Source organism: Balaenoptera physalus (assembly GCF_965194825.1).
Source record: "Balaenoptera physalus genome assembly, chromosome: 1".
Lineage (NCBI taxonomy): Eukaryota > Metazoa > Chordata > Mammalia > Artiodactyla > Balaenopteridae > Balaenoptera > Balaenoptera physalus.
Genome location: NC_138882.1, coordinates 97,464,676 through 97,478,297, shown reverse-complemented (window position 1 = coordinate 97,478,297; position 13,622 = coordinate 97,464,676). Strand labels below are relative to the sequence as shown.

Sequence of the window (13,622 nt, the reverse complement as noted above, 5' to 3'; positions counted from 1 at the left end):
CAAAAGTTTATTCTGTTCAGTTAAACTTCCCCTCACAGTCCTTCACAAACTTCACCTTTGATTTTGAAAGAAGAGTGATGTTGAAACATAAGATATAGATTTGTAGTTTATATTAAGACTTTTTTTTTTCCATTTCAAAGAGTTAATTAAATTCCCTCTGAATCACTACAAATGAGTACCTACTGTTTCTTCAGTATTACTGCACATTTCAGACAGTTAGAAAGGCTGAAGTTCTTTATACAGTTGTGTGAGTATGTGGTATAAATGATCAAACAGTGTTCTTTCTTAAGTGGTTTACTAGCCAGAATAGGAATGAAATTAAAGTGAATCAGTTTGAAGACAGAAAAGCAAATGTGCATTCTTTATTTTAAAACATCAGAGTTCATCAAATAGGCTTATACTATGAAGAATTTTCCAGGTAGCTTATTTGTCTACTTCTACCTTTGCAGTTAAGCACTTCTGCAATCTAAGTGCCTTTTCTATTTTCTGACAATCCACATTGCCTCTTCATTTAAAACTCTTCTCCAAATTCATCTCCTATGGGAAGACACTAGCAAAGCCAATTTACTATCATCACTCCATCAGTCTATATTCCCTCAGCATTACTGTATTTGGTTTGAAATTTATTCTTTTGTACTTGTTTTAGTATACGTTGTAAGGTGACATATTTTTGAAACCAAGCGTATATATGACTAAAGGGCTATCTATTGTGTGATTTCAAGGAACTCTCTTACCTTTAACGGCTCAAACTTCCTCATCTATTACATTGGAAGATCATAGTCTGTCCTCCAATGCTTCTGGTAAGAATAAATGACAGTGTAAGTATAAACTCTTAAAAAAAGAAAACTAATGAAGTCCATGTTACTCTTGGTTTAGAATTGTAATATATTAAGTAGTTGCACTAATTTAGTTCTTTTGAGCATTAGAAATTTGATTGGTGGGGGAAGGAGCAAAATTCCACTCAAGAAAAAAGTCAAAATAACTATTCCTTGCGATTTAAATTTTCCTCTGTACCCATTATTCTCTCCATTTAGAGGATTATGCTGGGTCTGCAAAACACAAAGATGTTTTCTAAAACAAAACCCAGTAGGTTTCCTAATATGAATTCTAATACCACTAGTGTAATGGGTTTGGAATGAGTGATTTACATCAATATCTGGGCACAGCTCTTCTAAAAACTGCTATGCAGTCCATTTGCCTCAAGTGCTAATAATTAACAATAAATATATTAGTAGAAATTAGTGACAGGATATCTTAGACTTTGGCACTGAGACTTTCACTTTGAGGGGGGAAAAGATGATTAAATATACTGCCAAATAAATTCAGGGAGAGATTTTGTGAACTTCATACTTGTCAAGCACATGTTTAATAGGGAAAGAGGGTGCTTTCCACAAACTTCAAAACTGAATTAAATCCTGCGGAAGGGATACAGACATGCATTAAAAAGTGCATTGCCCTAACTTTTATTATTATTATTATTATTATTATTATTTTTGCCTTTGAAGAGTTCAGTACTTAGAAAATTTGGATAAAGAAGAACATTAGCAATTTCATAAATTTCTCATTCTGGTTCTTTTTGAAGGAGAACAATGAGGATGAAGCATGAGAAATTACCCTTATAAAAAGTAGAGAACAACTTTTCTCTTGCTACAAATATCCCAGTTAATTCAGAAAATCAAAATTGGAATATGCCAGACTGCCCAAATAAAGACTTTAGCAGCACTAACAACGGAACAAAAGTGTAAACATTTAAAATTTTTGACCTGTCACAATAGGCTCATTTTATTATCAGGATACTCTCTGGGAAATACCTCAGCTATATTACTGTGGAAACAGCATGGTTATAGAAGAGTATTTTACAGGAATTTAAGTTTAGTTACAATTCAGAATGTTTTTAAAACTATATTAGTTCTTGAAAATAATCCATTTTCAAACAAAGTAAAGCAACATTTTAATTGTCAGTTTAATTTCTAAATGGGGCCCTATGTATTTAATAAAGAAGAATGTAACTCTCATAGGTTTTTAGTATTAATAAAGTCAGATGAAGAATATTACAAAAATCTTTTACCTATGAACAGATTTCACATCACTGGTTATGACAATGGAAAATTAGGAACCTTTAAAAATATTTTTTTTCGGGCTTCCCTGGTGGCTCAGTGGTTAAGAATCTGCCTGCCAATGCAGGGGACACAGGTTCGAGCCCTGGTCTGGGAAGATCCCACATGCTGCGGAGCAACTAAGCCCGTGTGCCACAACTACTGAGCCTGCGCTCTAGAGCCTGCAAGCCACAACTACTGAGCCTGCACGCCACAACTACTAAAGCCCATGCGCCTAGAGTCCATGCTCCGCAACAAGAGAAGCCACCGCAATGAGAAGCCCATGCACCACAACGAAGAGTAGCCCCCACTCGCCCCAACCAGAGAAAGCCCACACGCAGCAACGAAGACCCAATGTAGTCAAAAATAAATAAATTAAATAAATTAAATTAATATATATATATATTTTTCTACTGGTATATATCAATATATGGTTACAATTGTCTATCAACTCCCCTAGTTATGAAGACAATCTTTGCCCTGCAAAAAATGATAATTGTGGACAAACCTTCTCAAAAGTTCTGGTCGCTGTTCAGTAAAAGACAATAAGCATTTATATCTGCTTATTATTTTTTAAAATTTAATCTGGGGAGAAAAATGTTAATTATTTTTGGGAAGGGACTGAAGAAATCCCAGTGAGACATTCTGTAGAGAGGTCTTTTGTTAGTATAACATCTGACCTTCTATATCTTTGGAAATCATGCAAACTTGGCTAATGTAGTACTTAAAGAATTAATCAAGCAGATTGTTAGGCCCTAGTTACAGTGGAGCCAGCCAATTATGAGTTGCTCAGAAATTCATCACTGGCATGTCTAACCACATTTTCCCACATAAAGATTAGTAGAAATATGTGGAAACTGGGCCCATTCCCACCCCAGCACAGCTACAATATGTGTTCAGTGAAACAAATTTTAACCAAGTTTTGCCTTAGTGAAACAAACAATTTATTTGGGAATCTTTCTGATTTCTGTCTTTACCCATAACATCTTTTCTGCCAACATTGCAAAGGCTGCCCCATTTAGTTAAAACGCAACTAGGGATTTTTATATTCAAACACACTTGTGAATTCAAAGCACTAAAAAGTCACATGCCAGAAGCCTGAATTTATCAGTAAGTTAATGAAATTCCCAAAGACCATCTTCAGTCTTTTCACTGTTGTAATATGCCCTCCCAAGGCTTACTAAGAAGAAAGCTTTTCTTGCAAGAGAGAAATGAAAGAGGCCAGAGTAGATGAAGATTGGTTCTCTAAGGAGAGGGCAGTGCTGCTCTTAAATAAAGAAGCGCCTTTCAGATAAGCAGAATCAGATTCCAGTTCACTGGTTTGCTGGCTACCCTTACTTTGAACTCTCATATTTAACCCGGCAGGCTTCAAAGCAGGTGAGAAAGTGACCTACCACTTAAAAGCAATTTTTCCTTTTTCAGGAATTCTGGTCTTAGAGAATATCAGCTCTGATATCAGCACATTCCACATCTCCAGGAATTTATACAATTTTTTTTTCATTGCTCTATGTCTAATGTCCGGCGAGGAGAAAAATCAGGAAAAAGTCCTAACTTGCTGAAAATGAAGTCTTCTTCCATATAGCTTAATATCATGCAAAAGAAGAAGGGGCACTAAAACCACGGACCATTCTAGTGCATTCCCTTCCATTTATCTAAACCTGATGTTCAGTGAGGATTATTAAAAATCATTAATCCCTAGTGCCTTGCTTCACAAAAAGGCAATTTTTGTAACAAATGCATTTTAACAAATTCAAACTGAATTTACTCTAGCATGTGAGCTAATACAAAAAGATATTAGATGAGGAAGAGACAATGGCAACAGTGGAAGGAACTTAGGAAATTTTCTTAAATTGCTTTACCTTACTAAATAGAAGAACAAATATGTTTCAAAGATTCTTCATTGATTTCTGTACTTCATTGATACTGTACCTGACTATCAAATATCTGACCTAACTGAAAATTTTAACACAGGCAATTTGCAACTTATCAATTGGTTCTGCTCTATAAGGCACTTTGCTAGTGCCTAGTGCCTAGAATTTGAAACATTTCTCCACTTTCTGGTACACATAATGTACCAGAAGTATAGTACTAATAGTATTGTTTAAATGATACTTAACCACCATTTCTGTGGAAAAATGCATTTTGATTTTACTAGTAGAACATGGCTCCTCCAAACATGAAGGGGGTAGGGCTTCCCACTATAGCTGCACTTTGGTGATGATGATGACGACGATGGCAACAACAGCTAACACCTAGTTTTTACTATCAGCAGACACAGTTCTAAACACTTGATAAATTTTAAACTCATTTAACCCTCACAGAAACCCATGAGGTAGTACTATTCTCATTTTACAATGCAGGGTGGCGGGGGAAGGTTAAGCAACTTACCCAAGGTGGCACAGCCAATAAGTGTCAGGGCTGGAATCCAAAGCAAAGCAGTCTGGCTCCAGAGCCTATGTTCATAACGACTCTACAATCCTACCCCTTCTCCACCTTGATAAGGTGGCACTATCCAGGAATTCTAAATACTTCTTATTGCAGGTAGAGTAAAGCAGGACTTCTCAAGTTTTAAATGTGTACATAGGATCACCTGAGGATCTTGTTAAAATGCAGATTCAGGAAGGCTGGAGTGGTGCCTGTGGTTCTGCTTTTCTAACAAGTTCCTGGGTGATGGTAATGCTCCTGGGGCAGAGACCACACTATATTAAATGGTGAAGAAGCAGAATTTGAGCCTCTAGTTTTCTTGCTGTCTGTCTGTTGAGGTATTTGTATATTGAGTTTATAAGCTGGAGCCTGCCTATACTATAATCATTTCCCATTAATTCTTAAATGGAAACTGCCCTTGGAATTGCTGCATAACAAATATCGGTCTGCAGGTACTTTCAGTAAATACTTAACTTTTAGGAATTTAAAATGTACATGTAAAGGCCACAGGGATAAAACGTGGCTGTAAAAGTTTGCTGTCAGGCACATTTTAAACACTATACACTACCAACAAATACCAAAAGATAGTAAACAAATGCCTGTTTATTGTTCATCAACTAGAATCACAGTAAACTAACAACTTTTGGTCTAAAAAAGAAGCTTCCACTTTCAAATGTATAATTATTCATTCTCGGACACTGCTAGGAGCTTGTGCTATGCAATCTTAAAGGCTCTTCGGGTGCATCAGAGATCTCTTAGGTAAAGGCAGACACTATATATATACTAACACTGATGAATAGCGCAAACAGTGAGTACACGCCACATTAATTTTAGCCAGTACCTCATGGAAGTACACTACTAACAATGACTACATCTCTACTCCAGATTCTAGATCTTCCTCCTCTCTCTGTTTTATCTCCTTCCCACTGCCGTGAGAGAAACCCAAGGACCATCTCTCCCATTGCTTTCCTGTGATCTCAAATACACAGCTGCATATTTTTTTCCGGTTGTTAAATTGGCAAGATTCTCTGTCTAGTCCATTTTTTTCCATGCCAGATTACACTGTGAAGTCATTTCAGTTTGAGACACACTCGCTCCCCAGTCAGCACCATTGCAAGCAACAGAGTTATGGTATGATCACTAAGCTTTCTTCTTATGCTAAAAGGAAGCAGAAGAGTCAGTTTCCAACCCACATATCTATGCTCCCTGAACAACAGTAAAAAGTCATCCTTCTTGAAGCCTAACCCAGAATCAAGTGTAGTCTCAGACTCCTAGGCCTACAGCCAGTGGCAACTTAACACATTATACAACTGACCTTCAGGGAAAAAGAGAAACCAGTGCTCTTACTACTGGTGTCAGAAGAAAACCAACTAATCTTTAAGGCACAAAATAAACTCTTAATGCAGGAAAAGAAAGTGTGAGGCAACAGGGAGTTAGAATGGAGGCACACAGACAAAAATATAGAAATTACATTACCAAGTAAGGCCTAGTATTTCTATGGTTCTCAGTGCTTTTCTATTTGGAAATATAATGAATTAACATTTTCTTTTTGGGTTTGAATTCTTATTAGTTGGTAAAAATACAAAGATATACAAGACACATTTTTTAAAAGGCTTGGAGACTTACAGGGACTTATCTTTGGTAATTTTGCTTTGAGCCAGTGATATTAATTAACAGGTTTATGTAGAAAAGTAAATAATCATGGGATACTCTCTCTAATATCAGTCCTCAAATACTTTCTGGACCTGGGTCCGGAAATGGGGAAGCAGTTCAAAACTAAAGGGTAAAAATAAAAATAAAGGTCTGTACATGGTTCTGCACCCAAGGTTGGGAGATCAATAAGAACATGTAGATATAAAAACAGGGAGAAATTTTGAGTAAAGAGGCACATTCTGAACCCAGGGCAAATGTCACAACTGTCCCACCTTACCTACTTATTCTTCATCCTAGTTGCACTCTTGAATTTAACATTCACCAAATCCTGAGAATTAATGATTTCATTTAAATGGAAAAATCAAAAGGCTTCTGTACAAAACAAGGGATTTTTTTTAAATGCCAAAGAAAATGCATTTAAAAGGGGTGGATTATTCTTTAGCTAGTAACAAGGGCTATGCTTACCACCAAAAGTGATCTACAAAGACCAACTTTATAATGTTATGCCATTGTATTCTCTAAACTTCTAAGCAACAAAAATACAGCTCAAATCACCAAAATCTTATGTTTAACATATTTATGGCAGCAACTTTACAAATCAATTCCTGTAATTTACTATAACAAATATCTTCACTGCTCAGCTGGTTTAGCACAAACAGATCAGAGATGGTTTCTTGTGTGTTTTACAAATACTCTGCACAAGTCCTTGAGATCATACTTACAGCTTTAGCAAAAACACCCATGATTTCAGGAAACTGGTGTGTGAGAAGAGCTATCATTGCTGTAGAAGAACACAGTCCTGCTGTGAAATGGATGAAAAAAGGAAGCTCCTTCTTTGGGTAAACAGAAACATGATGAAACGCTGCAAGGGAGAAAAGACAGAAATGGATTTTATTTCAGAATACAGTGTAAGCCAGTTTTAATATTTTCAAATGAAATCCATGTATAAAAACTAAAAAGGAAAATGTTTTTTAAAAAAAGAACAAGAAGTCTCTGGTCAAGCAAGGCAGAAGGAAATTATTATCCATTATTTTCTCTAGCATCAACAGCACACCTACATAGCCAGACGACTGTCAGGAACTGGGAATAGGATGGCACTGTGGGAAAGAACAGTAATTGTAGTCATGCTGAGGTGGTTTTGAAAAAGAGCTTTGTCACTTATTAGCTGTGTGATCTTGAATAAGTTGCTAAACCCTCTAGTAGTTGCTATGGAGTTGTTATGATGAACACTGTAAGCCCTTTATAAAGGTGTTGTTATAATTTTGATCTTTGGGAGCTCAGAGATAAGTATAGAGATCAAGAGACAGACGTGTGGTTGGAGATTTACCAGAACAATCAGTTAACAATTTTACCCAGTTATTAATAAGTGTCCTATATGTGGCATTTCATTGAGCACTGTAAAAATCTAACCAGAACACCAAAGCCCTAGGATTCTGAACATAAATGGAGTCCCTTGTCTTATTTTACCACATTCGCACATTTACTCAGGTATTATTTTTCTAATGATTGGATATTTCATTACCAATAGTATTCAGGTAGTTTTATGTTATTTGAAATTTGAAAATACTTGAATAACAATGCTGAGAGGAGCCTATTACAGTGACTGGCAGACAGTAGGTACTCAATAAATGTCTGTTAAACTGAGAGTTATTCTGGGACTTCAGTTGACTGCTTAGGGTTGGACACAAACCTAGGAATTCCTGATGTAATATCCTGCATAAGTAAGGAATGACTAATTCAGTGCTGAATCGAGGTCAGCTATAAATTTAACTTTTTAAAACATAATGATTCACAGGGAAGATTACACCTAAGTTTCCTTCAGTAGCCAGGAATTTTTTTTAAGTGTTACACTATCTTCAGAAAGTATATACCAAAAAGCAAACTCATTAAAAATCCAGAAAATTTCCAGAGCCTTGAGTCATGTTTTAAAGTAAAAGCACACCAAGTCTGAATTTTTTTAAATTAGAAACATTAGAAGCTGTGGACAACATTGTGCTTTCAGCACCCAAAAAAGCAGCAGTTCCTCCTGCTCTGTCCCTCAGCCATTAGAAGCCAACTTCTTCCAGCAAATCAAAAGATACAAACCATATTTGCAAAGACAGGGAACAAATACTTATATGTGCCAATGGTTACTATAATTGCTTTCATGTGAGAGACAGCACAATTAATAATATTAATTAAACTGTAGCATTTTGTGGCTCACAAAGTGCTTTAATTTATATTAGTTTAATTTTTTTCAATAACTCTAGGAGATAGATAGTATTATTCTTATTTTATAAGGTAGAAAACTATATAGCTTTAATAGGATAATTTTCTAAAATGTGAAATTTTTATACTGTAGGAGAGATCCAATTATTTCTTTTTGGATTGCTTTCTGTAGATTCATTTGTCAGTCAATGTTTGGCTAATACATCAAAATAATGGATGACTAGTACAGAAACACTCCCTTGGAAGTAAAGTTCAAATTTCATCACTGGCTTGTAGAGAAAAATTTATCAGGAGGCATAAAAGACAACTAAATAGCTATGTGAACTAAGGGAATAGTTCAAGTCTGAACTTATGAGGTTCATAAGCAAATTCCAGAATGCTGTAAGTCATACCAAGGTTGAAGGAGAATTGAAAACAAAAAACATTAAGTACTCCTGGGTATTAAAACTCCACATTATTAAAAATTTGTTCATTCTATCATAGTCAGAGACAGAAAAAATACTCTAAGAATATACAATATAATCAAACTAAAACCCCCAGAATATCCCTCCTCTCCTACCTTCTAGAATTTGCAAATGAGTAGAACCCTAGAAATAATAAAGCCCTGCCAAAAAGCAAGCTCTCTTCTTATAGCCTATGGCTCTGACAATACATAACAATAACAACCTTGATTTTATTCACATTAACTATGAAAGACGGCCTTATATCAGGCAACCTCTGTAACGATTGGAGGGGGGGCCATAATTTTAGGCTAAATGTATTAGCCTAACATAATACACTCTTGTATACTGATGTTCTGCAATTAAAGATTCGTTCCTTTGCCTTAAATATCCTTGTTCCCATTAAAATGGAAAAACAATACCTACTATCACCACCGTAATAGGAAAGGAAAAATTTCTAACACTAATGACCTTCTAATTGCTGAAGTCAATGGATTCTTCTCAGTAATTATCTTACTAAATACCTCGGATACTCCTCCTCACTTGGAAATTTTTTCCTCCTCTTAGTTTCTAGGATATCTAGTTCTGGTTCTTGTCCTGTCTCTCTGACCACTCCTTCACTGAATCTTCTGACTCCTTATTGGCCACCCATCCCTTAGACATTTTCATCATGGTTCACCCTTAGTTTACTTCTCACACTCTTTACAGTTTCCCTTAGTGATCTCATTCATGCCTAAAAAATGATGACTCCCAAGTCAGTTTTGTGATGCAGAGAGATGCAGAGGGAATGAGATATTTTTGGCAATTTTGTTTACATGACCTGATCCTGTCCCTGCACCACAGCTGATTGGATCAGGGATGAACACCTGGTAAATGTGATTTACTCTCCCAGAAGTTTTAGAAGTGGGATTGAGATATTCTTCATTCTGTATTTTTTGCCTGAACTGATGACATGTAAACTTAGAGCGGCACGGGGGTATCAAGTTTGGCTACATGAGTGTCTAAGAAGGGAAAGCCGAACTGCAAAGATTAAGATATAAAAATGAAGCATACACGGAGAGAAGCAGAAATGAGAGCTCATACAAAGAAAAGATGGAGTTGGGGAATGAAAAAAAAAGAAAGTGAGAATAGGAGAGGCTGAAAAAGGCAGTCAGCGACAGAGATATACAGACAACTGACTCCTGGAAATCCTGATAGCCTTCTAGTTTCTGGTTCTAGTCTCTTCTGAGGTGCAACTATAATTGTTGCCTTTGGGTTCCTTGAGATAATCCAGTCTTCTTCCAACAAATTCTCTTTATTTTAAAGCTAGTTTCAAGTGGCTCTCTTATACCCAAAGAATGCCTGCAACATTTACTATTTATATAACATATATATTTAATAATATACATATTATATATAACTTACAAATATATCTTAGCCCCATATATGTAGACATACAAAATATAAAGGCTATGATGTATATGTTAAATATATTAAATAATAAAATATTTAAGCATATACACACCTACATACACACACACGGATGTGTGCAACATACTCAAAAATAAAAAACCCTGGGAGCAAAATATCAGCATACTCAACTTCCATAATCTCTCCTAAATTTTTATCTACTTGTTTGAACTTTTCAGCTCATTAAGTCTGATGTTGTAAAAATGCAACTTTCCTTCCTAGACTTCAGTTCTAAAGGACCCAGAATTGTAAAAACTGTGGTATAGATTGATATCATAAGAGGAAACTAGCGTTTATAACTTTCAGCATACTTACCTATCAGTTAAATTTAAAAAAAGGAAAATTAAACAGAAATTTACCAGCTCACAGAGAAAAAGAGTGAGTGGATGCTAAGGCAGCTGAGACAAAAAGTACAGACTATTCTTTCAAAAGTTTGGGTTCCTGAAAGCAGGAACTAGACGAAAACGCTCTCAGCAATCATAACCCTATGTATTTCTGGTTCTCCTCCTGACTCTTTGACTGCTCTTTTTAAAACTGGGAAGTATAGTCCCTCCAACTTCACTCTTTGTAAAGATTGTTTTGACTGTTCTGGGTCCTTTACTTTGCCATATAAGTTTTGGGATCAGCTTGTCAACTTGTAGGAATTGTATTGAATTTATAGATCAATTTGAAGAGAACTGTCATGAATAATATTGGGTCTTCCAATCCATAAACGTGGACTGTCTCTCAATTTATTTAGATTTTCTCAGCAGTATTTAGTGGATTTTAGTATACAAGTCTCACACTTCTTTTGTTCAATTTATTCCTAAATTGTTTGTTCTTTTTGATGCTACTGTGATTGGAACTGTTTTCTAATTTTCATTTTGGATTGTTCATTGCTGGTATATAAATAAATGACTGAGTTTTGTATAATTACATCCTGCAACCTTGCTGAACTTGTTTATTAGTCCTAGTAGTATTTTTATGGATTTCTTAGGATTTCTTGCACAGAAGGTCATGTCACCTGTGAATAAAGACAGTTTTACTTCTTTCTTTCGAACATGAATGCCTTTTCTTTTTCTTGCTTGATGGCATTAACTAGAACCTCTAGTACAATGCTGAATAGAAGAAAGCAGACACCCTTGTCTTGTTCCTGATCTTAGCGGGAAAGCATTCAGTCTTTCACCATTAACTATGATCTTAGCTGTGGGTTTTTCATAGATGCTCTTTATCAGGTTGAGGAAGTTCCCTTTTATTCCCAGTTTGTTCAGAATTTTTATCATGAATGGGTGTTAGATTTTTGTCAAATGCTTTTCTGCATCTATTGTCCTTTATTCTATCACATTTTCAGATGTTAAAGCAACCTTGCATTTGTGAGGTAAATCCCAATTGGTCATGGAATATAAACCTTTTTACATGTTGGTGGATTCAGTTTGTTAACATTTTGTTGAAGATGTTTGTGTCTATATTCATGAGAGATATCGTTCTATAGCTTTCTTGTAATGTTTTTTGTCTGATTTTGGTGTCAGGGTAATGCTGGTCTCACAGAATGAGTTGGGGAGTGTTCCTCCTTTATTTCTTAAAAAGAGTTTGTGAAGGATTGGTATTATTTCTTCTTTAATTGTTTGTAAGATGACTGCTTTTTTTTTCCCTAATATCTTTAATCTTTGTGTCCTTCATTGCATCTAGCACAGGGTTTTACCCAAAAAATATTCAGGAATGAACTAAATTATGCAACTATATCCAAGAAGTGGCTAAAATAGTATTTAAACAGCATCCTGAATTTCAACCAGAGGTACTTTTAAAATGGGAGAATACTATGAAAAACAATCTCACAACTAATTTTAAGTTTAGGAAAACTTGAATATTTACTTACGAGGTAATAGCTCTCTATCAGCAGTCTCTGTGCAGCTGGGATAAGGATAAAATAGATGGCCTTTCTCTAGTGGGTATGGAATCATTCTAAAAGCTGAGTGAAAAATAAAATACATATGTTGACATTCAATTCAATCTCACTTTCATCCTCTACTACAATCAAAGCTATTTTGGAGACGTATTTTTATTAAATTTTCACACAGAGTTTTATTTTCTTTTTTAGAGAGATATTTTAGATGAAAGAAACAAAGTACGCAAAGGAACAAATAAGGAGAAGATCTATATAGAGAATCATGAATGGTCTGGCTGAAATAAAACTAAAGGGAGTAATGGATGATAAGACTAGCTGTGTCCTTCTTACCTCAGTCTCCTCATCACAAACACAACAGACTTAATTCTCCACGTGTGAATTCCACTTCTTAGGGAAATCACATAACTGTTGTAGTCATAACTACTGGCAACCTAAGAGTTCTCAATGGCTCCTAACTTCATATGTGAGCTGTCACCAAGTTTTCTGTGAGCTTAATTTAGATCAGGGGTCACCAAAGTATCTAAATTAAGTACCTAAAGGGATCACCTTTGGCCAGACCTGGCCCACTGTTTTTGTAAATAAAATTTTATTAGAATACAGCCATGCCTGTTCGTTTATATATTATATAAGGCTGCTTCCATGCTATAAGAGTTGGGTAGTTGTGACAGAGACTATGGCTCACAAAAACTAAATATTTACCGTCTGGCCCTTTACAGAAAAAGTTTACCCATCTCTCATCTAGATTATCATCAACTCCTACAAACTTCTTAAAGAAGAAATCCTTATTGACCTACTCAACTATCAAAGTTGAGATAAGGTTTTTGTTTTTCCCTTAGTCCTTGGCTCTAAAAACTTTTGTTAAAATATGGATTTTGTTTTGCTACAATAAAATATAGTGATTTTTCCAAAGTCACAGAGCACATCAGTGGCACTAGGAAATCATTCATCAAGATGATTATTCATGAAATACAGAATAAATCATATACTTATTGAAAACTTCCTATGTGCCAAGCAGAACACTAGGCACTGAAGACACATACAAGGCGAATGAGATAGAGCACCTGGTTCTGAGAAGCGTACAGACCACTGGAGAAAAAGCCAAAGAAAGTCTAATTACCCCAAAACATCCAGCTCCTCAGTTTTAGTAGTCCCGCTTTCATTAATCTTTATATTGTCAGTATCAAGCACAGTGTCTGACCCTCAGCAAGATGTTAATGCAGAGGTTCCCAAATTTTCTTGGTTCAAGGACATGTGGTGTCCTTCGTGTCTCAGTAATTTGCTATTAATGTCCCTACACTGAAAGAAATATCTAACAATTCCACTTATTAAGTAGTGGGTCTGATCAACTTCAAAAGTTTTTGTTCTAACAACTTAGCAGCGATTTGAAAAAAAAAATACACATAAATTAACGAAAAAATAGTTATTTTATTTTTAAATAACCATCATTTCTTCCTAATGGGATATATG

The 13,622-nt window shown here is 35.5% G+C and overlaps 2 protein-coding genes across 18 annotated transcripts in view; one reads left to right on the top strand and one right to left on the bottom strand.

The window, feature by feature from the left end:
* The window catches only part of ST7L (suppression of tumorigenicity 7 like), a 153,761-nt gene that overhangs the window by 78,651 nt on the left and 61,488 nt on the right, over positions 1 to 13,622 (bottom strand). For 12 of the 16 annotated variants that reach the window (XM_082458587.1, XM_082458579.1, XM_082458573.1 and 9 more), the window contains 2 exons: positions 12,126 to 12,218; positions 6,896 to 7,035 (listed from right to left, as the gene is read on the bottom strand). In XM_082458587.1, the coding sequence (XP_082314713.1) occupies positions 6,896 to 7,035; positions 12,126 to 12,218 (233 nt within the window). Of the gene's footprint in view, positions 1 to 734; positions 798 to 6,895; positions 7,036 to 12,125; positions 12,219 to 13,622 lie in introns of all 16 variants that reach the window. The other 4 variants (XM_082458583.1, XM_082458581.1, XM_082458582.1 and 1 more) reach the window with 2 other exon arrangements.
* Positions 1 to 13,622, top strand: part of WNT2B (Wnt family member 2B) — an 80,408-nt gene that overhangs the window by 31,429 nt on the left and 35,357 nt on the right. The gene's annotated exons all lie outside the window — the stretch shown is intronic.